This window comes from Ranitomeya imitator, chromosome 4 (assembly GCF_032444005.1).
Source record: "Ranitomeya imitator isolate aRanImi1 chromosome 4, aRanImi1.pri, whole genome shotgun sequence".
Classification (NCBI taxonomy): Eukaryota; Metazoa; Chordata; class Amphibia; order Anura; family Dendrobatidae; genus Ranitomeya; species Ranitomeya imitator.
The window spans coordinates 320,304,006-320,329,957 of record NC_091285.1 but is presented as its reverse complement, the minus strand read 5'-3'; the positions used below and the strand labels follow the sequence as shown (position 1 = coordinate 320,329,957).

Here is a 25,952-nt window from a genome sequence, read left to right as displayed (position 1 = left end):
AATTCCTTGTTTGTAAAGGGCTCAAAGTGTCTCTTTGGAGTCCAGAAGATTTCTTTCTTGGGGTATATTTTTTCCCCTTCTACTATTGAGATGGATCCCGTCAAGGTTCGGGCTATTTGTGATTGGACGCAGCCTGCATCTCTTAAGAGTCTGCAGAAGTTCTTGGGCTTTGCTAATTTCTATCGTCGTTTTATAACTAATTTTTCTAGTGTTGTTAAGCCTTTGACGGATTTGACTAAGAAGGGTGCTGATGTTGCTGATTGGTCTCCTGCTGCTGTGGAGGCCTTTCAGGAACTTAAACGCCGGTTTTCTTCTGCTCCTGTGTTGCGTCAGCCTGATGTTTCGCTTCCTTTCCAAGTTGAGGTTGATGCTTCCGAGATTGGAGCGGGGGCGGTTTTGTCACAGAGAAGCTCCGATTGCTCGGTGATGAAGCCATGTGCGTTCTTTTCTAGAAAATTTTCGCCCGCTGAGCGGAATTATGATGTGGGTAATCGGGAACTTTTGGCCATGAAGTGGGCATTTGAGGAGTGGCGTCATTGGCTGGAGGGTGCTAGACATCGTGTGGTGGTCTTGACTGATCACAAAAATCTGATTTACCTTGAGTCTGCCAGGCGTCTGAATCCTAGACAGGCTCGTTGGTCACTGTTTTTCTCTCGTTTCAATTTTGTGGTTTCATACCTGCCAGGTTCAAAGAATGTGAAGGCGGATGCTCTTTCTAGGAGTTTTGTGCCTGACTTCCCTGGAAATTCTGAGCCCACTGGTATCCTTAGGGATGGGGTGATTTTGTCGGCCGTCTTCCCAGACTTGCGACGTGCTTTGCAGGAGTTTCAGGCGGGTAAACCTGATCGTTGTCCGCCTGAGAGACTGTTTGTTCCGGATAGTTGGACCAGTAGAGTCATCTCCGAGGTCCATTCTTCTGCGTTGGCAGGTCATCCTGGAATATTTGGTACTAGAGACTTGGTGGCCAGGTCTTTTTGGTGGCCTTCCTTGTCGAGGGATGTGCGTTCTTTTGTGCAGTCTTGTGAGGTTTGTGCTCGGGCTAAGCCTTGCTGTTCTCGAGCCAGTGGATTGTTGTCACCTTTGCCTATCCCGAGGCCTTGGACGCACATTTCCATGGACTTTATTTCGGATCTCCCTGTCTCTCAGAAAATGTCCGTCATCTGGGTTGTGTGTGACCGCTTTTCTAAAATGGTTCATCTTGTACCCTTGCCTAAGTTGCCTTCCTCCTCTGAGTTGGTCCCTCTGTTTTTCCAGAACGTGGTTCGTTTGCATGGGATTCCGGAGAACATCGTTTCTGACAGGGGATCCCAGTTTGTGTCTAGATTTTGGCGGACGTTCTGTGCTAAGATGGGCATTGATTTGTCCTTTTCGTCTGCATTCCACCCTCAGACGAATGGCCAGACGGAGCGAACTAATCAGACCTTGGAAACTTATTTGAGGTGTTTTGTTTCTGCTGATCAGGATGACTGGGTTACCTTTTTGCCGCTGGCCGAGTTTGCCCTTAATAATCGGGCTAGTTCTGCTACCTTGGTTTCTCCTTTCTTTTGTAATTCGGGGTTTCATCCTCGTTTTTCCTCTGGTCAGGTGGAGCCTTCTGATTGTCCTGGAGTGGACATGGTGGTGGATGGGTTGCATCGGATTTGGAGTCATGTGGTGGACAATTTGAAGTTGTCCCAGGAGAAGGCTCAGCAGTTTGCTAATCGCTGTCGCCGCGTGGGTCCTCGACTTCGTGTTGGGGACTTGGTGTGGTTGTCTTCTCGTTTTGTTCCTATGAAGGTCTCTTCTCCTAAGTTCAAGCCTCGGTTCATCGGTCCTTATAGGATCTTGGAAATTCTTAACCCTGTGTCGTTTCGTTTGGATCTCCCGGCATCGTTTGCTATTCATAATGTGTTCCATCGGTCGTTGTTGCGGAGGTATGAGGTACCTGTTGTTCCTTCGCTTGAGCCTCCTGCTCCGGTGCTGGTGGAGGGAGAATTGGAGTATGTTGTGGAGAAGATCTTGGATTCTCGTGTTTCCAGACGGAAACTCCAATATTTGGTCAAGTGGAAGGGTTATGGTCAGGAGGATAATTCTTGGGTGGTTGCCTCTGATGTTCATGCTGATGATTTGGTCCGCGCTTTTCATAGGGCTCATCCTGGTCGCCCTGGTGGTTCTCGTGAGGGTTCGGTGACCCCTCCTCAAGGGGGGGGTACTGTTGTGAGTTCTGTTTTTGGGCTCCCTCTGGTGGTTACTGATGGTACTGGGTGATTTGTGTTCTGCTGTCTCTGGTGTCCACCTGTTCTATTAGGATTTGGGAGTTTCCTATTTAACCGGGCTTTCTTGTCATTTCCCCGCCGGCTATCAAGGTTATCAGAGTGTTTTGTTACCTCAGCTTCTGGCTTCAGTAATCTTCAGGACAAGCTAAGTTTTTGATTTTCTTGTTTCACGTTTTGCTTTATTTTTGTCTTGTCCAGCTTGCATGTAATTGTTTCTTTGCTGCTGGTTGCTCTAGTGGGCTGTAATTGCTCCTCATGTTCCATGAGTTGGAACATGAGTTCAAGTAATTACAGGATGGTTTTTTGAAGGGTTTTTTGCTGACCGCGCAATTTACTTTTGTATCCTCTGCTATCTAGTTTTAGCGGGCCTCATTTTGCTGAATCTGTTTTCATACTGTGTATGTGCCTTCCTCTCATTTCACCGTCATTATATGTGGGGGGCTGCTATTTCTGTGGGGTATTTCTCTGGAGGCAAGAGAGGTCTGTGTTTTTTCTAATAGGGGAAGTTAGATCTTCGGCTGGTGCGAGACGTCTAGGATCAACGTAGGCACGTTCCCCGGCTATTGTTATTTGTGTGTTCAGGTTTAGGGTCGCGGTCAGCTCAGGTTCCATCACCCTAGAGCTCGTTGGTGCTTGTCCTTTTGTGATTCCCTGCCATTGGAATCATGACATCACCCAGAATACCGTGTCCACGCATGCGTAGTGGCCAATCCTGAGGTGGCACGAGATAAGGGCGATCCTCCGATATCACATGATACCGAGCGTCAAATAAAGGCCGTGTATGAGGAATACAAATAGAGGATAGCGTACCGTCACGGCTGGCGCATGCGCAAGGCATAGTGGCGTCATAATAGATGATGCCGCCACCTAGCGACCAGCGCTGGTAAGGTCCGTGGAACGCAAAATGCGTACCACACCAGAGCTGGCGCTTGCGCATAAGAAAAGGACCTAAAGCCAGCCCACACTTATGTGAACCCACAATAAGCAGGCACACTGGAGGCGGGCATAAGCAATTTGTATGCCAGAAGGATATAGGGCACTTCACGTTGAAGCCGGCACCATAAGTATGCAGACAGAATGCCACAACACTGTCGGAGGTACCAAACTAAATGCGTGAATCATACTGTATATAACAGGTATACGGGTGCGCAGAAGAGACTCTGTACATGATAAATAAAATAGAAAGAAGAAATGCACACCTGTTAAATATCCCTAAATACCTCACATATACAGACAAGCATCCCAGATAATACATGAAAATGATAATAGATAAATAAGTATCCACAGCAAAATAAGGAAACGGACAACAAAACAAAACATAAAAAGAGAAATAAAGCAATCATATGTCAAAAAGATAAGACAAAAAAATTAAATACTGTATAAATATACTTGACCATGGTTCAAAATTATACAAGACCTGACAGGTGGCTAAATAAAACTAGTGAAGGTCAGCTGTTCATTGAGACCTGAGGGATTCGTGGATCTCAATATGTAGATCCATCTGGTTTCAAGCTGTATGATCCTTCTGTCCCAATCACCACGTCTGACAGAAGGGGGAATAGCCTCAATAACACTAATTTTTTTTTTTTTAACCATAAAATTTTTATTTTATTAAACATTTTAGAACAAAACAGGGTCTTACAAGCATTTAGTTTCTGTATAGAATGCATTTTAAGGAACCAGGGTCACCATTATGCACTTGGGTCACATGACGTGCAATTGGTGTATCCCTGCAGTGCCGAATATCACCAAGGTGTTCACTAATGCGGACACGAAGTTCACGCTTGGTCTTGCCCACGTAGTCCTTCGGGCAAGTACACGTGCAGAGATACACCACACCCATGGTCCTACAACTGGCAAAATGTCTCATAGAGAATATCCTATTGGTAACCTTGCTTTTAAACGTATTAGAAACCCTAACGTATTTACAGAAAGAGCAACGTCCACACCTGAATGTGCCCATGGACCTCTTGTCTAACCATGTACCCTGTGTTGTTGGGGGCACAAAATGGCTTTGGACAACATTATCCCTAATTGACCTCCCCCTCCTGTATGTAATTGATGGATGTGGAGCCACAAAATCACCTATGTCAGGATCAGACGTCAAAATACGCCAATGTCTCCTGAAAACATCAAAAACCCTCTTAGACTGATCATCAAAGGTGCCAATTAGGCGTCTGATAGAGGTCGATTCAGTCTCAGTCTTGGGTAACAAAAGTGATGTCCTATTTGAATCCAAGGCAATTTCATAAGCGGAGGTGACCACATCATCCGGGTATCCCCTAGCCCTAAAGCGATGTTTGAGTTCAGTAGACCTAGTTTTAAAATCGCCTAGGGAGGAACAGTTCTTCCGTAACCGGAGGAACTGTCCTTTGGGGATACCACGTTTTAACGGGAAAGGGTGATGGCTCTCCCATCTCAAAAGACTATTCGTAGCCGATGGTTTGCGATAAATAGTTGTACCCAGAGAGCCATCCCTCAGTATCTTGATGGAAACGTCAAGGAAGGTGATACTGTCACCACCTATTTCATAGGTAAAAAACAAGCCTTCCACTGTGGTATTCAAATACTGCAGGAAGCTAGAAAATGAGGCAGCATCACCCTTCCACAGGACAAGGATGTCGTCGATGTACCTGCCCCAGAAAATGATCCTGGGGCACCACATCTCATCCTCGTCCCTGAAGACAAAGATGTTCTCCCACCAGCCCAGGAGCAAATTAGCATATGTGGGAGCACAAGGGCTCCCCATTGCTGTGCCCCTGAGCTGGTGGTACCATTTCCCGTTAAACAGAAAATAATTCCGTTGAAGGACAAAGTCAAGAAGCTCAATCAAGAAGGCATTATGTTGGGCACAGTGGATGCCTCTACTACTCAAAAAGTACTTAATAGCCCCAAGGCCATCCTGGTGGCGAATGCTACTATATAGTGCCTCCACATCAATGGAGGCAACAATAGTGTCTGATTCCACCACAATCCCCTCCAATTTAGTCAGGAGATCACTCGTGTCCCTGATGTATGAGGGAAGGGCAGTCACAAAAGGTCTTAGAAGTTTGTCCAAATAGATACTTGAATTTTGAGATAGAGCATCCACCCCTGATACTATGGGATGTTCCTTTAGGGGACTAATGCCCTTATGCACTTTAGGCAGTGCGTAAAAGGTGGCCACAGTAGGAGACTTAGGTAACAGAAAGTTTTACTCATTATTTGAGATAAGCCTAGACCCAACGGCCCGAATCAGAATATCTTGTAATTCCGAGATATAACCTACCGTAGGGTCATTTTTTAGGATCTCATATGACAGACTGTCCGATAAGATAGCATTACACATCTCCACATACTGTAAATGAGCCAAGATAACTATGTTCCCGCCTTTATCAGACGGTTTGATAACAATTAAATTGTTATTCTTGAGATCATCAAGTGACTTTCTCTCAGCCAGTGTCAGATTAGGGTGAGTAGGATCGAGGCCAGGAATAATGTTATTAATTTCATCAGCAACTAACTTTTGAAATATCTCAATGCTACCGTAATCACTTGGTGGTGGCATCCGCCTACTAACTGGCTTCAAATTTGAAAAAGGCTCCTCGCCTCCTGGTCTCCCCCCTTCCTCACTCAATTCAGTGAGTATATCCAGATCGGTGAGGTCATCCATAGAAATCCCCAACTGTAGGCACCTCTGGTGATCGTTCTTGTGAAAAAAGCGTCTCCATTTGAGTTTCCTGGTAAACAGGTCCAAGTCTTTGATCCATGTAAATGGATCAAACCTCATCGTGGGAACAAAAGTAAGGCCCTTACTTAAAACCTGCCTTTCGGTATCTCTTAAATAATAAGATGACAGATTAATGATCTGATTTCTGTCACTTTCCGCCAACATCATCATTTCTGTTGATTGTTGGGATTCCGATTCCGCAGGTAATACATGCTTCCCCCGTGATCCCCTAAAAAAGAGGAGGATGATGAGGGAGAGGATTGATATCCCCTTTCATGATCTGCCACCATCTACATTTCATTCTGTATATAAGATTTGTCTAGTTAGACAAGCTTTCTTATATGTGTCAGTTTTTAGACCATTGATCAGTCATTCATGATGACCTAATGAACAATTCTGTCATAACACACCCTTACAGTAAGATTGTCTTACCAGGTACAGGAAGCAACATTGTTGTCAAGTGATATCTTCCACAAAAGTCATGCACTAGTACTACTGGGCAGTAAATGTTGAAGTCTGCCTTTCATCTGGGTCTAAACAAGTTCTCAAGTTTCAGCAGCTTTATGTAGACCATTTTGTTTGAACATCAGCCTGTTATTTAGGTATATGTTCCCGGGCTACTTTTATACTTTTATTCTAACTTGAATTCTACAGAATAGTGTGTTTACTACTTACATGAAACATTAAAATCAGAAGTGCTAGTTTGATACTCGGATACAACATGGAGGTAACATATACTGGTGCTTCTCACAAAATTAGAATATCATCAAAAAGTTAATTTATTTCACTTCTTCAATACAAAAAGTGAAACTCATACAATATATAGAGTCATTACAGAGTGATCTATTTCAAGTGTTTATTTCTGTTAATGTTGATGATTATTGCTTACAGCCAATGAAAACCCAAAAGTCATTATCTCAGTAAATTAGAATACTTTAAAACTCCATATTAAAAAATGATGTTGAAATCCAACATGTTGGCCTACTGAAATGTATGTTCTGTAAATGCACTCAATACTTGGTCAGGGCTCCTTTTGCATCAATTACTGCATCAATGTGGCGTGGCATGGAGGCAATCAGCTAGTTGAAATCTATCAGTAATTACAAAGCAATCCTGCCACGTAATGAAAATTAATATCAGCTGGTTCAACTGATGGCCTATAAAAAGTTGTCTCATTACCAAGGTGCCACACAAGAAACTTCTCACGATGGGTAGAACCAGTAAGCTGTCTCAAGACCTTTGCAACCTTTTAGTTGCAAAACATACTGATAACATTGGTTACGGAACAATTTCTATACTACTGGAGATTCTAGTGAGCACTGCTGGGGCTATAATCCGAAAGTGGTAAGAACATCATAAACTTGCCACAACTAGGTGCTCCACAGAAGATTTCAGACAGAGGAGTGAAAAGAATTATGAGAAGAGTTATTTAAAGGGAACCTGTCACCCCGTTTTTTCGATATGAGATAAAAATATGGTTCAATAGGGCCTGAGCTCAGCTTTACAGCAGTACCTTTCATATTTCCCGATTCCCCACCTTTGCTGTCAAAATACCTTAGTAATCCCTTTATTTTCGTATGTCAATCACCCCAGTCTGGTCCGATGGGCGTGGCCTAATCGCCAATTCTCCCCACCTCCGGCTTTGCTCTACGAATCTTCTTCCCTGCTGTTGCGTAGTTTTCTGCACCTGCGCATTCCAGTGGCATCTCGCGCATGTGCAGTATATTTTGCCCAACAGTGGGCAAAGCATTCAACTCATTATTGCGCATGCGCCGGCATTTTCCTTGACGTTCTGTGCCCTGGAAGTCTTTCTCTGCTTCCGGGGCACAGAGCATAGGGTCAAAAGCCAGCGCATGCGCAATAATGATTTCATGCTTTGCCCACAGTTGGTCAACGCATACTGCGCAGGCACTAGAAGGTAATTGAATGCGCAACCGCAGAAACTGACCAGGATCTGTGGTATTCACAGATCTAGTTACGTCCGACACGCCGAGGAGCGGGGGGGAGAGACAGCAATTAGGCCCCGCCCATCGGATCGGACCAGGGTGATTGACATACGAAAATGGAGAGATTACTAAGGTATTCTGGCAGCAAAGGTGGGAAATCAAGAAATATGAAAGGTACTGTGTAAAGCTGAGCTCAGACCATATTTTTATCTCATATGGAAAAACGGAGTGACAGGTTCCCTTTAAGAGCCAGGTACCACCTGTGGAGAGCTACAGAAAGAGCTGGAATTATCAGGTACAATTGTTTCAAAGAAAACTATATTTAATGCACTTAACTTCCATGGCCTGTGTGCACGCTCACCATGAGCGAATATACTCGTTACTTGAGATTTCCCGAGCATGCTCGGTTGTCCTCCGAGTATTTTTTAGTGCTCTGAGATTTAGTTTTCATCACCGCAGCTGAATGATTTACATCTCTTAGCCAGCATAAGTACATGTGGGGATTCCCTAGCAACCAGGCAACCTCCACATGTTACTTTTGGACCATAAGACGCATCCCACACTTTCCTCCCAAATTTGGATTAAAAAAGTGTGTCTTTTGGTCCAAAAAATACAGTATGTGCTGATAAAAAGCTGGATGGTATCTCTTCTCTTGAGACCACAGGACATAGCGCATTGGTTTCAAATTTTGATTTATCTGACCACAGAACAGTTTTCCATGTTGCCTGAGTTCATTTTAATTGAGCTTTGACCCAGAGACGATATGTTGGTATATGGCTTGTTCTTTATATGATTGAGATTTAACTTGAATTTGTGGATTGCATGGCAAACTGTGTTTGCTGTCAATGGTTTCCAAAAGTATTCCAGAAGCCATGAAGTGATTTGCACATTTCAATCATGCCTGTCATTAATGAAGTGATGCATGCGGGCCCGTAGATCACGAGTATTCAATATTGACCGTCGACTTTGTCTCTTGTGCACATGGATTTCTCCAGAGTCACTGAATCTTTAGAAGATATTTTGTACTGCAGAGAGTGGGATATTCAGTCTTTACAATTTTACATTGAGAAACATTGTTCAGAAATTGTTCCAGAAATTTTAGATGCAGTTGTCCAGAGAGTGGTGAACCTTTAACCATCTTTGCTTCTGAGAGACTCTGCCTCTCTATCAGGCTATTTTTGTATACAGTAATGTGACTTGATTGAAAATTGACCCTCCAGCTATTTTTCATTTGTAACACTTACTTTTACATCCTTTTGTTAATCCTGTCAAAACTTTTTCAGATGCTTGCTGCCAAATAGGTCGGTAGTGAGCAAGACCTAAATAAGTGATCTTACCTTAAATAAAACAGATAAAGCTTTCAGTTTTCCGTTTCCTTTTATGGCATCATCCAAACTCTCAAACTGGTTGTCATTAAAAGAGAGGATTTGCATCTGCAACCGGAGATGAAATGGCAGAAAGCTGTTAGCTTTGATTATGCATTCAGCATTAGTCGCTGATAGTTATAATGGCACAGATACATGTGCTAAGTTACAAACAAGAAATGTCTAGCTTCATGGCGCCTATATAATAAAGTGATGGATGTATAATTCTGTACCTGCTAAGGGCGTCCATTAGCTTTTTTGCATAACATCAAGAACATGTTTTACTTTTCTTTATACCTTGTAAGTACTAACAGATGTTCCTTGACTATTGCTATTCCAACCACATACATACTCAACTCTGAAACATTGTTACTCAAACAATAGACCTTAATTTAGGCATTGAAAAGCAAACTCTTATAAAGGGCCTCCCACATTATTCCATAGAGGAGGTGCAATCACTTCTTTCTCTTCATTTTAGCTGTATATTTTATAGTAGGGAACACATATTTTATCCTGAAAAAGTACCTATATTACATTAAAATAAAATTCCACAGAAAATGTACTTTCAACAAACTCTGCATAAGAAACTTTGTAATATATTGTCAGAAAACTATGCTTATTTCTCCAATTATAATCCACCTTTTTCCATCCCCAGGCCTCCAGGACCCATTATTCACTGTAAAAAAAAACCTGTTAAGGCCCATTTTGCTCAAGACAAGACAGCCAGCACAGTAAGGTATAAGGTTACCCAGCATACTGAAATCTATTTAGAGCGGCGGGAGAAAGAGGAGCGTAATGAGTGGCAAATGATAAGGTGGTAAGGTTAATTTATTCCAATGGTAGCATCACAGCTACAACGTTCAGTATAGTTATATAATTTCCTCTATGCTGCTGATTCTCTCTGTGTGCTACCAAAGGGAAATTAGCACTAATCACTATTTTTTTGTATGGTTAGTGTTTGGAATACACCAAAGTAGCTAATCTCCACTCACGAGCCCAGACTGATTTCAAAATTAAAGATAGAGCCTTTAATAGATAAAAAAGTGGTGAAAAAACTGACATTTCAAGTCATGTGATGATAAAAAAATGACGTCACTCTTAATGTAAACACAAGAGAGAAGGAATTGATTACATGCAAATTGCTTTGTGTCAAATCTAACAATTTTTTATTCGATTTGCGCAAATTGCAAAACATGTCCAACCAGGGAAGACTTGGACGTATCTGGTTATAGGTTTTTCTATAATGCCTTGCAGCTGTCACATCAAGTAGTATAGCACAGCCTTTCACATCCTGTATAAAAGCTGAGGCAGGGAATGCAGCGCAGCAACCATTTTGGGGTTAAAATGTTTTGTGAAAGAATGTCTCACAGATTACAGTTTAGCAATGAAAATAGCCATACAATGTGAAAGTAATTGGTCCGACCTCAAAGGACCCTGTCAATCGCAACCTTTATTTATTTATTTTTTTAAGCACAACTGTCTGGCTATGCAGCACAAATTAATTGGACTGAGCTGCCATACAGGGTAAAGCCACAATACTATGTATGAGGGGCGTTCATTAAAGATTTCCCCTGACCCACTTCTATTTATCACAGGACGCTGAAACTGCAAATGTGTAATGATATAAGTCTCTATAGGTTACGTGCCAATTTGCAACTCAGAACTGATAACAGTCTTAATTTTACAGGTGCTGAAGTGGTGTGAGGTTTGATAATGGACCTAGTGGAATACAGAGCAGTCATCAAGTTCCTTTACTTCAAAGGCCGCACACCAAAGGAGACGTTCGATGAGATGAAAAAGATTTATGGTGATGATTCCCCATCATATGATGTAGTCAAGAACTGGCATCGTCAAATCAAATGTGGGCAGACTTTGGTACAAACAGCTCCAATTCCAGGGTGACCCCACTCTCCTATTGATGAACACACCATCTAATAACTGTGCCAAGTTTCATTGCTCTCAGTCCATAGGAAGTAGGTCAGGGGAAATCTTTCATGAAAGCCCCTCATATGGTGCTAAACCGGTTTAAAAAATAATGCTGATGCAATTATTTCAGCCCAGTCATTGTTCTAATCAGCAGGGTTTCCTCCACTATTCAAGCACTAATGTTTTAGCCTAGGCAGATTCAAGGGGTTTCCCTGGCCTTCACCTTTTAACCCTTGTACAGGGATTTGGACTTACGGAGGGGCCCCTTGATTGAGGCCACAGAGTAGCTGCTGACAGGTGGAGCAACCTGAATGCAAGAATGGTCGCCATAAGGTGTAAATGCCCAGAGGTCACGTTAAAGACAAAATCATAAAGCAAGTGGATAGTCAAAATTCAAGCCTAGGTCAGAAAACAGGATAAGTTAAGAAGACAACACAAGAGCAAGAAGTAGAGCTACATGCCAGGTAAGCAGAACTCATTGGCAATGGAAGTCAGAGACTCAGGGGTTTAAATAGCAGACAGCCCCACTCAGGGCTCTCAGAAAGGAATAATCAAAATCAAACAATTAACTCCATAGCTCCCTGATTTAGTGGCACCAAAATTCCTAGAAATAAAACAGGACTGACCCTGTCATACGTCACCTGCAACAAAGGCGTGGCACCTCCTAGCGGCCTGACGCAGAAAGAGGGGACAGCAACCGACACTTATGTTACATATTCTTTGTGATCTGATATCCCAGTGCTGTGCTATCTAAGTCAAGGCAATATTTGCTGGATTTGTAGATGACAAATTTCATCTACATACTAAAAATGTTATCCACCCATGCAATATAGATTTTTAGATGCGCATCATGTCAATTTTTTGTTGCGGAATACATTGTGGATTTCATGCAATGTAACACAATCTGTGGCATAATCCTCATTTAATACATGCACATATTGCAGAAAATTTGCATATTTTTATGTAGCAATAAAGTTCCTGAAAAGCCCTTCAAACATTAGATAGCTGTGTGGACGAATAACAATAATTATGGCATGGGATAACTATCAAACTCTGAGTCTTAGTTAGCATTTGTTGGTCTTATTTGGCTTAGAATTATTAAACATCTCTTTACTTTAGAGTTGCTAAAAACATTGCAAAAATATGAATTATAAATGATTACCTCTAAAGGGAATTTCTGGCCTTCCAAACTGTGTTCTGATCCATCTGATGTAACATTGCATTTTCCCCAGTGAAATGTTATTCTGCTAGCTCGGTAAACTGCATCTAAGGCTCCACCGCTAAGGTAATATTCTCCGGTCAAATTAATTTCCACTGAAGAACCAAGAAGACAATGTATTAAAACCAATTAAATATTATTTTAGGTGTTAACAGGCAGACATTTGTTATACAATATATTTCTTGTGGCAATATAATGCTAAATATTATAGGAGCTACAGGGATGGTGAGCGGACTGTAAAGTATGTCCTACGAAGAACAGTTAAAGGATCTAGGAATGTTTAGCTTGTAATAAAGAAGACTAAGAAGAGACTTAATAGTTGTCTACAAATATCTGAAGGAATGTCACAGTGTAGAGGGATCATCTTTATTCTCATTTGTACATGGAAACACGAGAAGCAATGGGATGAAACTGAAAGGAAGAAGATACAGATTAGATATTAGAAAAAACTTTTTGACAGCGAGGGTGATCAATGAGTGAAACAGGCTGCCACAAGAGGTGGTGAATTCTCCTTCAATGGAAGTCTTCAAACAGAGGCTGGACAGACATCTGTCTGAAATGGACATGATGGCCCTGGAGGTCCCTTCCAACTCTAACATTCTATGATTTTATATCAAACTGTAATACAACGTACTATATTACAAAACAACGATAAATGCCAATCATGTTTAAAAGGCAAAAATGAAAATTGCTGCAGAAGAAAATCAGGATTTTGTCCATTACAACTAAACAGGTTCTTAATTTATGTTCATTTTCTTAATCTGCACTATAAAAATAGTCTTTTTTCACCTGTAAGAAGAGGTCATGCGGAAGGCTATATATAATTTATTTAAACCATGATGCTCTTTGATTCTGGGGGTTATTTCTATATGGAGAACTATATACAGGGACTGGTTTATTGGAGAGATGTTTGCTAATTAGCTCTCCCTTAGAAGTGTACAGAAAAACTGTGTTACAAAGTCACTGAAAAACTGCTGAAGGGGTGAAACGTTTCATTGAGGCTATTAGCTTTAGTGATTTGAAACCCAGAACTTTCCTCCAGCACACTATATATGTTGAGAGGAGTTAAATGCCCATTGTAAGGACTGGGTATTTGTGAACCACCATAGAGCGGGTGGGAGATTGTCCACTCTATATCCACCCCAGGGTGTGGTCTGGGGGTTAAATAGTCAGCCTCTAGAAGCATTCGGTGTTCAGTAGGGCTGGAGAGAGGAACTCCAGCATTTTGTGTCCTGAAAAGGAAAAGCTCAACCAGTGAGTGGTTACTATCCTGAGTGGGTGGATCTCCGCAGATGCAGAGACTGTATACCATTTTGTTTAGCTTTTCCCTGTTTTTGCCCGAAGAGCTGTTTATTTTCCCCTTGCGTTGGTTTATGCCACATGTCTAATGAACCAACGTAAGATGTAAAGAGACAGTGCACCTGTGTCTACCTCTAAGTGCAGCTGAGTGAGCAGATCTACCAAAACTGATACAGGTCATTATTTCATGGTTGACAAAGTCTTGCACCTTTCTCCCGCAATTGTGTACTTTAATATACCCAGCTCCATCCTCATATACCTGAACAACACTGGTATAGTGTCACTGACCACTCTTTAACAGAAGCATGTCAATAAAAGCAAGACATGTCTACTATTTTCTTTCTTTCTCTATATTTAAAACATTTAGCATGGCTTATATTAGCCGTGAGCAATACAAAATAACAGAACATAAAAACAACTGTTCCTCTTTCACAGAACAGGCAGAGGTTCATATTTAGACTTAGATTTAGATTTAGCATCCTCAATAATCAGAACCTCCCATGCCCGTCTCCAAGACTTTACACGTGCTGCGCCGATTCTTTGGAATGTACTACCCAGGTTAATACGATTAATCCCCAATCCCCACAGTTTTAAGCGTGCCCTAAAAACTCATTTGTTCAGACTGGCCTACCGCCTCAACGCATTAACCTAACTATCCCTGTGTGGCCCATTCAAAAAAAAAAAAAAAAACATAATCAGGTTCCTCGCAACATGTTCTCATACACTTTATGCAGTTATTAGCACTCTGTGTCTGTACTGCTACATACTTAGGCTGATAACTGGTTCATGCAGCATTACATGAACACCTGAGCCTTACACTGTGGCTGGTCCGACTAACTAAAGCAATTGTTACCATCCACCTCTTGTGTCTCCCCTTTTTTCTTATAGTTTGTAAGCTTGCGAGCAGGGCCCTCATTCCTCTTGGTATCTATTTTGAACTGTGATTTCTGTTATGCTGTAATGTCTATTGTCTGTACAAGTCCCCTCTATAATTTGTAAAGCGCTGCGGAATATGTTGGCGCTATATAAATAAAATGATTATTTAGACTTGTAACCCAGCCTGTACAGAAAACTTCTCTAAGTCATGTGAGTCACCAGCTGTCATCGACAGCCCAAGTCTCTGCGGCTGCGTAGCAGGTAGCGCTGCTGTGAATTCTATGCACTGTACAGAAGATCAAACCCTTCTGACAGATCTAAAGGATGACACAAAGGGGCCTACTGTACAAAGCAATTTAAAGTTTTATGACTAAGAAAAAAAACAAAAACTTTTGTTTTGCTGCCTTGTTTTTGCTGGTTACCGTACATCCCTAAAACTGAACTCTTCGATGTGATAAAAGAGAAACACTGATGCATGTCACCTCTCATATGCAAGGAGTTGTTTTTTTAGGCCAATGTCTTTAAACATCCTAGATAAGTTCCCTGCGGTTTCAATTCAAGAGTCTTAAGGTACCGTCACACTAAGTGACGCTGCAGCGATACCGACAACGATCCGGATCGCTGCAGCGTCGCTGTTTGGTCGCTGGAGAGCTGTCACACAGACAGCTCTCCAGCGACCAACGATCCCGATGTCCCCGGTAACCAGGGTAAACATCGGGTTACTAAGCACAGGGCCGCGCTTAGTAACCCGATGTTTACCCTGGTTACCATCGTTAAAGTAAAAAAAACAACCACTACATACTTACCTACCGCTGTCTGTGCCCGGCGCTGTGCTTCTCTGCTCTGGCTGTGAGCGCCGGGCAGCCGGAAAGCAGAGCGGTGACGTCACCGCTCTGCTTTCCGGCCGCTGTGCTCACAGCCAGAGCAGAGAAGCAGAGCGCCGGGGACAGACAGCGGTAGGTAAGTATGTAGTGGTTGTTTTTTTTACTTTAACGATGGTAACCAGGGTAAACATCGGGTTACTAAGCGCGGCCCTGCACTTAGTAACCCGATGTTTACCCTGGTTACCAGCGAAGACATCGCTGAATCGGCGTCACACACGCCGATTCAGCGATGTCAGCGGGAGATCCAGCGACGAAACAAAGTTCTGGACTTTCTTCCCCGACCAGCGATATCACAGCAGGGGCCTGATCGCTGCTGCGTGTCACACTGGACGATATCGCTAGCCAGGACGCTGCAATGTCACGGATCGCTAGCGATATCGTCTAGTGTGATGGTACCTTTAGCGTTTACATTATGTCATTACGACAGGACCATCAAATGTCTCTGTGTAGCTTAAGTTTGTCACTCATCAATACCTTTGTATAAAATCTGAAACTTGCATGCCACACAAATAGAAATGTCAGTGAATCGCTCTGGCGTGACAATAAAAATAATATAGTCATTTTTACTCAAAACAGTATAAAGAATCTGAATGCCACCTTTGTGAAACAATAATAGAAATCCTCTAGTGACTTAACAATAGTTTTTACTTCTTTCGTGCAATATATTTACCTAGCTAGTTAAAAGACTAAATGTTTTAGGATTCCCTAGAGATAGCTGTGAGGTCTGTAAGGTCATTTACTACTGGTAATTAAACATCGATTTACGCTCTGTCCTTTGCGTAAACCCTGAAGAAATCCAGACTACACAGTATCAAGGCTACATATAGAATCAATAAAAAACATCCTGCAAGTCCTAATGAAATATACACGGTTCATGTGTTTTGATAAAGACCTGAGTTCAGCCTCCAGTTTTGGTAACACATTCTACAATTTACAATATTCTCCATATCTGAATTATATTCTGAAAGAACAATTCTACATGTGTCAGGAGTTTACCATGCTATTTGTATTGTTGTGTCGCCCTATAGACATTGTTGTTACTGCGCATGGGTTTGGTCTACCATCACACAGATGGTAAAGCTACAAATATGAATATTTTTGCCATAGAGGGAAAGTCATACAATCTGTATAGTACTCAACATTGAAATTGTAACACCAAGAAAGAAATGAATTATGGAAATGATAGAACTGATAGACATGTTAACGATGTGCAAACTTTGACAAAACAGGAACATCATTTTCAAAACATTTCGATAAACTCAGTATTAATTATGAGCCCCAAATGCAGAAATACATGCACTTACGCTCTGTGACATGCTATTAATAAGCTCAATAATGATTGTCTGAGCAATGCACTGTTTCACTGAATGCACTAAAGCATGCAAATCATCAAAATCCGCTGCAGGCAACTACCTTTGCAATTGCTGCCCAATGACATCATAGATGGGCACGATGGGAGACAACATGCCGTCTTATTGTGCTAAACAGAGGCTCCGTCATATTTTGGAGAAATGGCTATATCACTGGTTCCACAATTGACACATTCAGAACTGAAAGTGAAATTGGACATCACATACCAATCTTAAAGTGACAAACAAGGTCCATTGAAACCATCAGAAGGCTTTTGGAGGACGTTGGGCTATGAGACAGATATCTAGCTACAGGAATTCTATTGGACTTATATCACCGCTTTCAAACGCTAACATGGTGCAAAGAATATGGCAATGAAGATCTATCTTCTTCAGCGATGAGTCCCGCTTTTGTTTTGGATGTAGTGATAGCAACAGATTGGTCTGAAGCCCATGTGGGCAACATCATGCAGAAGTTGTCATGTTACACTGGTCCTACTTCTGGTATTATGGTGTGAGGTGGCATAATGGACAGTAACCGGATCCCTCTAATCTTGATTCCAAGTATACTAACAGTGTGATATTAATTTGGCCATGGAACAGACATTTCTTCAAAAAGTTCCTTAAGCTGTTTTTCAACAGGACAAAGCTAGGTCACATGTTGCCCGTGCTAATGTTTGAAGCCTTCATGGCCTAAACATGCTACCATGGCCTGCACTGTTTCTGTACTTCTCCTATTAAGCACATCTGGGATGTCATTGGTCGGAAATTGCAAAAGAAGCTGCCAGCAGTGGATCCCAATGATTTGTTTGCCCAAGTGCATTCAGCATGGCAGAAAGTGTGTGAGAGCATGTATTTGTGGACGTAGCACTCACACCAGATACTTAAAGGGAACCTGTCAACCCCAAAATTGAAGGTGAGCTAAGCCCACCAGCATCAGGGGCTTATCTAGAGTATTCCGATAGGCGTCGCGGTCCAGTCCGGGGCCTCACATCTTCTTATGATGACATCCTCTTGTAGTACTCTTGTAGTCATGCTGCGGCTCTAGCGCAGGTGTACTTTGTCTGCCCTGTTGAGGGCAGAGCAAAGTACTGCAGTGCGCAGGCCACAGGAGAGGTCAGAGAGGCCCGGATCCTGCGCACTGCAGTATTTTGCTCTGTCCTTAACAGGGCAGACAAAGTACGCCTGCGTCGGAGCCGCAGCGTGAATACAAGAGGACGTCAGACGCCCATCGGACCGCCCCCCCCAGGTGAGTATAATTTAACCTCTTTTTCTCATCTTTCTGGATACATCGGGGGCTTATCTACAGCATTACAGAATGCAGTAGATAAGCCCCTGATGCCGGTGGGCTTAGCTCATCTTCGATTTTGGGGATGACAGGTTCCCTTTAATAAATCAAGATGTTTTTAAAAATGTTGATTCCAGCCTCTGATAACTTACATATCAATAACATGTCTTAGTGTTGCAATTTCAGTTTTAAGAAGTGAAGTTAAGCAATAAGCTGTTTAAAACAGACGTACCATACTGTAAATATATGATGATCACCATTGTTTAAATGGATTTTGGAGAACACCTGGCATATCTGAGCTCCACTGGTAAACAATTTCTTGTTTCAAAGTTCAATATATTGGGCATACTGTATCGATACTCCAATTACTGTCTCCAATCCTACTTCCAAGCATTGTAGAACTGAGCGGAACATGTGCTTGACTTCCATATTGTGTGAGGTTTTTGAATATTCAGTTTTATCTGCATTATCTGGCAAGGTGGCAAAATATAGGACAGCCAATGCTGTTGATACAGGCTGTCATCCAGAATACCACAGTTTGCTAAAGTCGTATTGAAAAGCAGCATTTCATTCTTTAAAAACACAGAGTTTTTTGAATGTTGACGGTTTCTGAAAGTCTAGTTGCCAAACCTATGAACTCTTGAGTGTCTGTCCATATTTCAATAGTAAATATCACCTAGCATCACCTGTTAACCAAGTATGAGGCCTAGATAACATAGACATGTCTGAGTTCAATACTACAAGACTTAATAAAGAAGACAATTTAGATACTTTCCTCGTTAAAATATGCATTTACACATTGGTATTTTCCATACATTTCTTCCTCCATCCAACTTATTATTATGTGCATAGAGAACGGCGCTTGTAACTGCGTCTCCGGCACTGTCAGTCACTATGGGGGGTACAGTTACAGCCACCGCTCTCAATACACAGATAGGTGTCTGAAACCGTGCCGGCGCCACCCTTGTGATAGAGAGAGCGAATCTGCCTGAAAAAAAAGAGTTAAATTTCTCCTGGCAGTGGGGCTCTAAGTGCGGGAGTCGCACAATGTCAGAACGCTATTAACTTGCAGATTGACCTAATATCTGTAGGTTAATAGTGTTATTTTACGTCACAGGTTTCAATTAAGTATAATCACTGTGCACTTAAAACTTATACACCTTTTTAATACATCATTAGTTTTCACAGTTGTCAAGATGTTTTGGGGCATGCAAGTGCAGGTTCACACTGTTTTTTTATGTGGACTTTGAAGCGTATCAATTTCAAAATTTATATGAAAGCATATTCGAAGAATGTTTGAAGTAGTTTGTATATATATATATATATATATAAAAAAAGTCAATATGAACGTATATTAAGAGTGCACGGAAACATAAAAAAACTGAGAATCCATGAGAAATTACCTGAGAAAACACTGTCAGCCAGGCATTTCAGTTGCATCGGCAACTGTAGCGGAAATGTATTATTCACAGTGTTCATTTAGAATAGATACATTACAGTCATGGCCAAAAGTTTTTGCACCATTAAAATTGATCCAGAAAATGATTACAATTACATGTTTTGTTATACACATGTTTATTTCCTTTGTGTGTATTGGAACAACACAAAAAAAAACAGAAAAAAGGCAAATTGGACATAATTTCAAACAAAATCCCCAAAATGGGCTGGACAAAATTGTTGCCACCTTTCCAAAATTATGGCTAAACAACTTTGTGATGCTTGTTCAAACTCACCTGTGGCAATGTGTCCATATGTGCCACACTAAGCATGGAGAATAGAAAATATAAGAGAACTGTCTCAAGACTAGAGAACCAAAATTGTTGAACATTATCAACAATCTCAAGGTCCATCTCCAGATATCTTGATTTACCTTAGTCCTCAATGCCCAACATCATCAAGAAGTTTACAACCCATGGCACTGTAGTGACTATCCCTGTACGTGGATGACAAAGTAAAATTGCTGAAAGGCTGCAACGTAGGATAGCCCGGATGTTGGATAAGCAGCCTCAATTAAGTTCCATAGAAATTCAAGCTGTTCTGCAGGCTCAGAGTGTATTAGCGCCATCGCAAACTATTTGTCGACATTTGATTGAAATGAAACGCTATGGCAGGAGACCCAAGAGGACCCCTGACACAGCGATATAAAACTTATAGAATGCAGCATGCCAAAATATACATGGGTAAGCTAGAATCATTCTGTAAAGTGTCTTGTGGACAGATGAGACCAAGATACAGCTTTTTGTTAAAACATATCATTCTACTGTTTACCGAAAACAAAATAAGGCGTATAAAGAAAAGAACACAGTACCTACAGTCAAATATGGTGGAGGTTCAAACATATTTTCGGGTTGTTTTGCTGCCTCTGGCACTGGGTGCCTTGACAGTCTGCAAGGCATCATGAAATCTGAAGTTTACCAAAGGATTTTGGGTCGCAATGTAGTGCCTAGTGTCAGAAAGCTGGGTTTGTGTCCTAGGTCATGGGTCTTCCAGTAGGACAATGACCTCAAGTATTCTTCAAGAAGCATCCAGACCAGAAATGGATGGAAACAAAGTGCTGAAGAGTTCTGAAGTGGCCAGCAATTAGTCTGGATCTAAATCTCATTGAACACCTGTGGAGAGATCTTAAAATTTCTGTTGGGAGAAATCACCCTTCAAATATGAGAGACCTGCAGCAGTTTGCAAAAGGAAAGTGGTCCAAAATTCCAGTTGAGAGGCGAAAAAAGTTTGTTGATTATTATAAGAAATAACTGACTGCAGTTATTTATTCCAACTGGTGTGCAACTAAATTATTACTTGAGGATGCCAACAATCTTGTCTAACCCATTTTTGAGGTTCTGTGTGAAATTATGTCCAATTTGCCATGTTTTCTAGGTTTTCTGGGGGTTGTTCCAATACAAACAAAGGAAATAAACATGTGTATGACAAAGCATGTGTAACTGCAATAATTTTCTGGGAGAAATATGTCATTTTCTGGAACAATTTCAAGGTTGCCAAGACTTTCGGCCATGACTAAGTTTCCGTCTACAGGAAAAGGACTTTTTCCAACAGTTTCGATCTCCATTGGTCTCACAAACCCCTCTCTATAATGTCCATATGCCTTTTGGGGCATATAAATATGAAATACTGTCTCATAGATGAGTCAGCTTCTTTGGAAAGGAGAGTCTGCAGTGTGTAGTGCATGCTAACTCACAAATATTGCTGACTCTCGTGAAATTTTAGGCTACCGACTAGAAATTATCTATTTGCATGACTTCAGGCAAAGTAGAATATGATTTTGCAATTACTAGGTTCATTTAACAGTTTGCATTCCTTTGTAATAACTGTAATTTTCCAGGTACAGCACATAAAAACGAAAAAAATATACCTGTTTTTCCTGTGTTTCGAATTAAAGTATGATTAGATGTTTGTTCCCAGCCTTGAAATGTTAGCTTCTTCAGATTCATATTCAACTGAGTGAGATTCTCATCAATGTTGATGGGAGATTGTTTGGCACCATTGCAAGCTGGATATTTTTTCACCCAATTTGTTTGGCTAAAGCTTTCTGTAATAGAGATAATATATTAAATCTCAGATTAAAAGTTGCAAGATAAATAGTATGACAGTGTAAGGGAACCTTAGATAATGCAGTATAAGTCTAGCTCCCATAGACATACATTGGACCTATTCATTGTAATGTACGACACCAACAAAAAAAAATGTGTCAAGCAGATATTCTCCCTTTCAAGAATTGCTTTTACAGAATAGTGATGCACATATGAAAAGTGAGGGAGCTTGTACGAAAGAACATCAAAGCCATGCAGTTGTACCATGTGCATGGTGCATAAAGTGAGTTTTTAAAGGCCTATGATGGACTAACGCATGCCGGTTCGGCAGTATTAGTAGTGGTAGCAAAATGAGAACACTAATATATAGTTCCCAATTCATCAAAGTGTTTCAACAGATTTCTAGAGTAAAATTGTTTGAAAATTCCCAATAGTTTTGAGCAACGTAAAGTTTCTCTAAAATGTTACTACTTGTATTTTTTTCCTAGCAAAATCCACTATAGTGGGTGGAGAATCAGCGGTACAAGGCTTGGCAAAGCATGCCCGACAAATTCTTCCAAAGTTACAGCAAGTTACTGGTTTAGCTTATGCCAGAAATGGTTTCCAGTCCCTGACTGGTGTGACTTTTCTGGCAAGACGCTCGAAGGCACACAACAGTGATAAGATACCTGTTATTGATTAAGTGCCATGAGCCTCGAACATTTTAGGAGCATCTTACTCCTGCATGTACATCATTAAAGGAAACCTGTCATGACAGAGAATGCTATTTACTTGTAAATATGTGGTTAATCTACTAGTAAATAGCGTTAGAAAGGTCCTCGGCTGCTGTACAGAAAGCGGGGCTCCCAAGAGAAAAATAAATTATACCCTCCGGGGAATCGTCAGTCATGGCGGCATGCACTGAGCAGCTACAGTCACCTCTCACAATACTACTACAAATACTGTGAGCGGCGGCGGTAAGCATGCCATGGCACATTGAGTGACAACTCGCTCTGCAGAGCTGGCTGCCAGTCAAAGTACTAGAGCATGCTTACAGCCACCACTCACAGTGCTGTTAGTGGGGACAGTAGCCATGTTCCAGAGTGGAGGGGACATAGAGGCGCACGCGCGTTCACACGTCATGTAACCATGGACATTAGGTTCTCCGGCGCATGCGCACATCTGACATGGAGCTAGGGCTGTACACCTGGGGAGCGGATGAGCAGTACGCACACATGGGATTTGCTAGGTAGTTGCTGTGACGTCGGGCTAGTAACTGCAATCAATCGCAATCCTATGGGCGCGCATAATTTCAAAACCACACTGACTGAGCCGTGACTCAAAAGATAAAGATGCCACCCCTATGACTGAAACAAATGGAATGTGAAGGAATCCCCTAACGATATAAAATGTTTCTGGAACATAATACTGTGAGCTTGTCTTTGAGAAAACCATGTTAATGATGCACATTGCATTGCTACCAACACACTAGGGCCAGTTTAATAGCTAAAAATGACAGGTTCCCTTTAAGACTAGCACAGCACCAATCTAAATGAACCTGGCCCATAATGTTACTGGAATTTAGAACCCAAAGAAGTTGTCCTATATCTTTATAGATGTTATTATTATGATCTAATTGAATCTCCTGTTATCAGTACGTATCTTCGGTTTCCATCAGTTCTTTTTACCGACCCTCCTCCTTTTGATGTAGAGGTCTTTATTATTTTCTGATGTTTCATGTTTCATGTAATGCTTAGTGATTTCACAGGCATCTTGTGTATAAGGCTTGGAGACTTGGCATGAGTACCGGTGGTGTTCATGCTGATTCTTGCTTGTGCATTCCCTCACTTCTCAAGTGCTAAATCTGATAGTTTAGATCTTGTTTGTACAAGATTAATTTTAAAGTACTCTTGACCTAATGTGTACAGAGAAGTTTAAAGTATACCTACCGTACCATTATATTTAGATAAATAATGACAAATGCGTTTCAACATGATTTTCATAATATTTTATTGCGTTGTTAGTTCTCAGCTTCTCTCATTTGCACCTCCAAATTCTTTCAAATTTGCATAGTTACTTACTTTAAAAGTAGCTGTCATGCCTCCTGACAGATCCCCAATAGCAATTTTGAAACATCTAAAACTGCATTGCGCCATCCCTCTACACATGGAAAAGTTCAAAGCAATTGACAACTGGGTGTTACTATTTTCCTTGTCAAAGTTGTCTTTCAATACCCTGTTTACCACCGCACTGATTGGACAGTGACACAGCGTGTAGGGACATGCCCCAACACGGTCTTTTCATCTGATTGGTTGGACTGTTGGGTGGGCCAATATTGATGACCTATCTCTAGGATAGGCCATAAATATTAGATGCCTAGATAACCCCCTTGAGTAGATCACACTTGTGTCTCACTGGAAGTATCCTATTCCATCAGTTGTATCTCTATAATGCTTCCTTCACAAAGTACTTTTCAGAAATGTTTAGAAAAATGCCATGTTAAGGGTTTTTCACAAACTTTGTGTTTGCTTTTCCCATTCAGACGTTGTTTTTTAATATTTATTTTTTATTTTTCTACAAATGATCAAAAACGACTCCCAAAAGTACTAAAACTGTAAAAACAAAAACCTTCACAGAGGTGCATTGTGTGTAATGAATTTATTGTTCCCTAATAATTTGCAGCTCAAATTTGACTGTTAAAAGCTGAAAAAACACCAAGAGAAACAATAGTAATAATTCAAGGTCTCTAGGGATCTGTGTCTCCTGAAGCAACATGATAGAAAATACATTTCAAACACTCATGCAAATCGTTCTGGAGCTGTAAAATGCTGCGATTTTTTTGCGCTACGAAAATATTCAGTGTCAAAAATGCAACAAATACTTGGGTTAAAGGGTGCTGTCAGACGGCAGCATAAATCACCGGAACGCAGTGCACAGACTGGCCGACGGCTCTCTCGACAAAAATGTGACAGCTTCATATATTTCTATGCAACTGTCACGTTTGGATCAGTGCAATGTGTGCGAATTATGCGGCAGCCTGACAGCGCAATAAATGAGTGACTTATCCACAATGAATGTAAATACTTGACTATTATTACTACTACTGCTTCTAATGTTGACAAGAAAGCATAACGTTTATATGGTACAAACAACTTCTCATTACCTGTATATGACCAATCTATAACTTCAATTAATTTTCGCTGCTGTCGATATCCACTGACTAAACCTGCAAAAGATACAAACGTATTCTTCAATAAGGTAGTAAGGTTACAGTAAATATTTTAGAATAGCGAAGATGAAAAAAATGTAAAAAATAAACTATTGTTCTTTCTGCTGTTTTAACTTTTACAAACAAAAATACATTACTTCTTAACAACAGAATGCATTGAAGTCATTTACTCCCAGAGGTGACCAACCCCTTGGATTTACCTTTCTTAGTTCTCATTATGGCACTGTTTTTTTCTTAAGTAGTACATTAAGCCTCTCATTGAAGACAGTGGAGGCTAGAACATTCATATTCAAAGTTACACAATAAAAAATTGTAACTTTTTATGTCTTAATTTTCTCTATGCACTAAAAAATATTCTTAAATATACTAAAGAAAATGTTTTTTCCCCCTCATTTTAGGGTAGTATGATTGTAGTGACAATTATTTTGTGTTCCAACTTTAGGCTTTTTAGCTCTCATCATCACAAGAAAACCATGACTGTATGGTTGCATTGCCTACAAGCAAAATTACGCATAAGTTACAGATACAAACAAATGAGGTTAGTTTAGAATCACACTAATGTTATTTAAAAGGCAAGTGTTGTTAGAATAAGCTCTGAAAAATTAATTGTACAATGAATCTAAGAAATATGTTAATATATTCTTTTTTTCTCCACCAAAGAGCCATTTCCACATTTAACTCATCATTCACTTTGAAAAGCAGCAACTAAATGGAGTGTGAGTTCACTTATTATACAGTAGATTACTGCTCCCAATTGAAGTCTATGGAGGGCAGAAGAGTATGGAGATAAGATAGACAGAAGGGTAAAGAGAGAGACACAGTAGTTGCTGCTTTCCAGCAAGTGTTTCATTTCAACCCAGTGCTGGAGTCAGAGCTACACTGCTCAGTCCTGCTGTATAATGTCCACTATGCTGCTGATGCATAAGTACAGGAGAGGGTCTGACTGATTGAACCAAACCGATATGCAGAATATGGCACTTCTATACCCATTATAGAATGGAGGTGTAAAGTGCATGTGACCATGGCTCCTCATGGGAAAGCCGAGCTCTGTGCTTAGACTTTTGCAGCAGCCCCATAGAGAAAGAAT

At 41.0% G+C, this 25,952-nt stretch overlaps 1 protein-coding gene across 8 annotated transcripts in view; it reads right to left on the bottom strand.

The window, feature by feature from the left end:
- Nucleotides 1-25,952, bottom strand: part of PTPRZ1 (protein tyrosine phosphatase receptor type Z1) — a 333,611-nt gene that overhangs the window by 197,557 nt on the left and 110,102 nt on the right. For all 8 annotated transcript variants that reach the window (XM_069764885.1, XM_069764882.1, XM_069764880.1 and 5 more), the window contains exons 2-5: nt 24,800-24,862; nt 21,480-21,656; nt 12,363-12,514; nt 9,248-9,343 (exon numbers count right to left, since the gene is read on the bottom strand). In XM_069764885.1, coding sequence (XP_069620986.1) covers nt 9,248-9,343; nt 12,363-12,514; nt 21,480-21,656; nt 24,800-24,862 — 488 coding nt within the window. The remainder of the gene's footprint in view (nt 1-9,247; nt 9,344-12,362; nt 12,515-21,479; nt 21,657-24,799; nt 24,863-25,952) is intronic.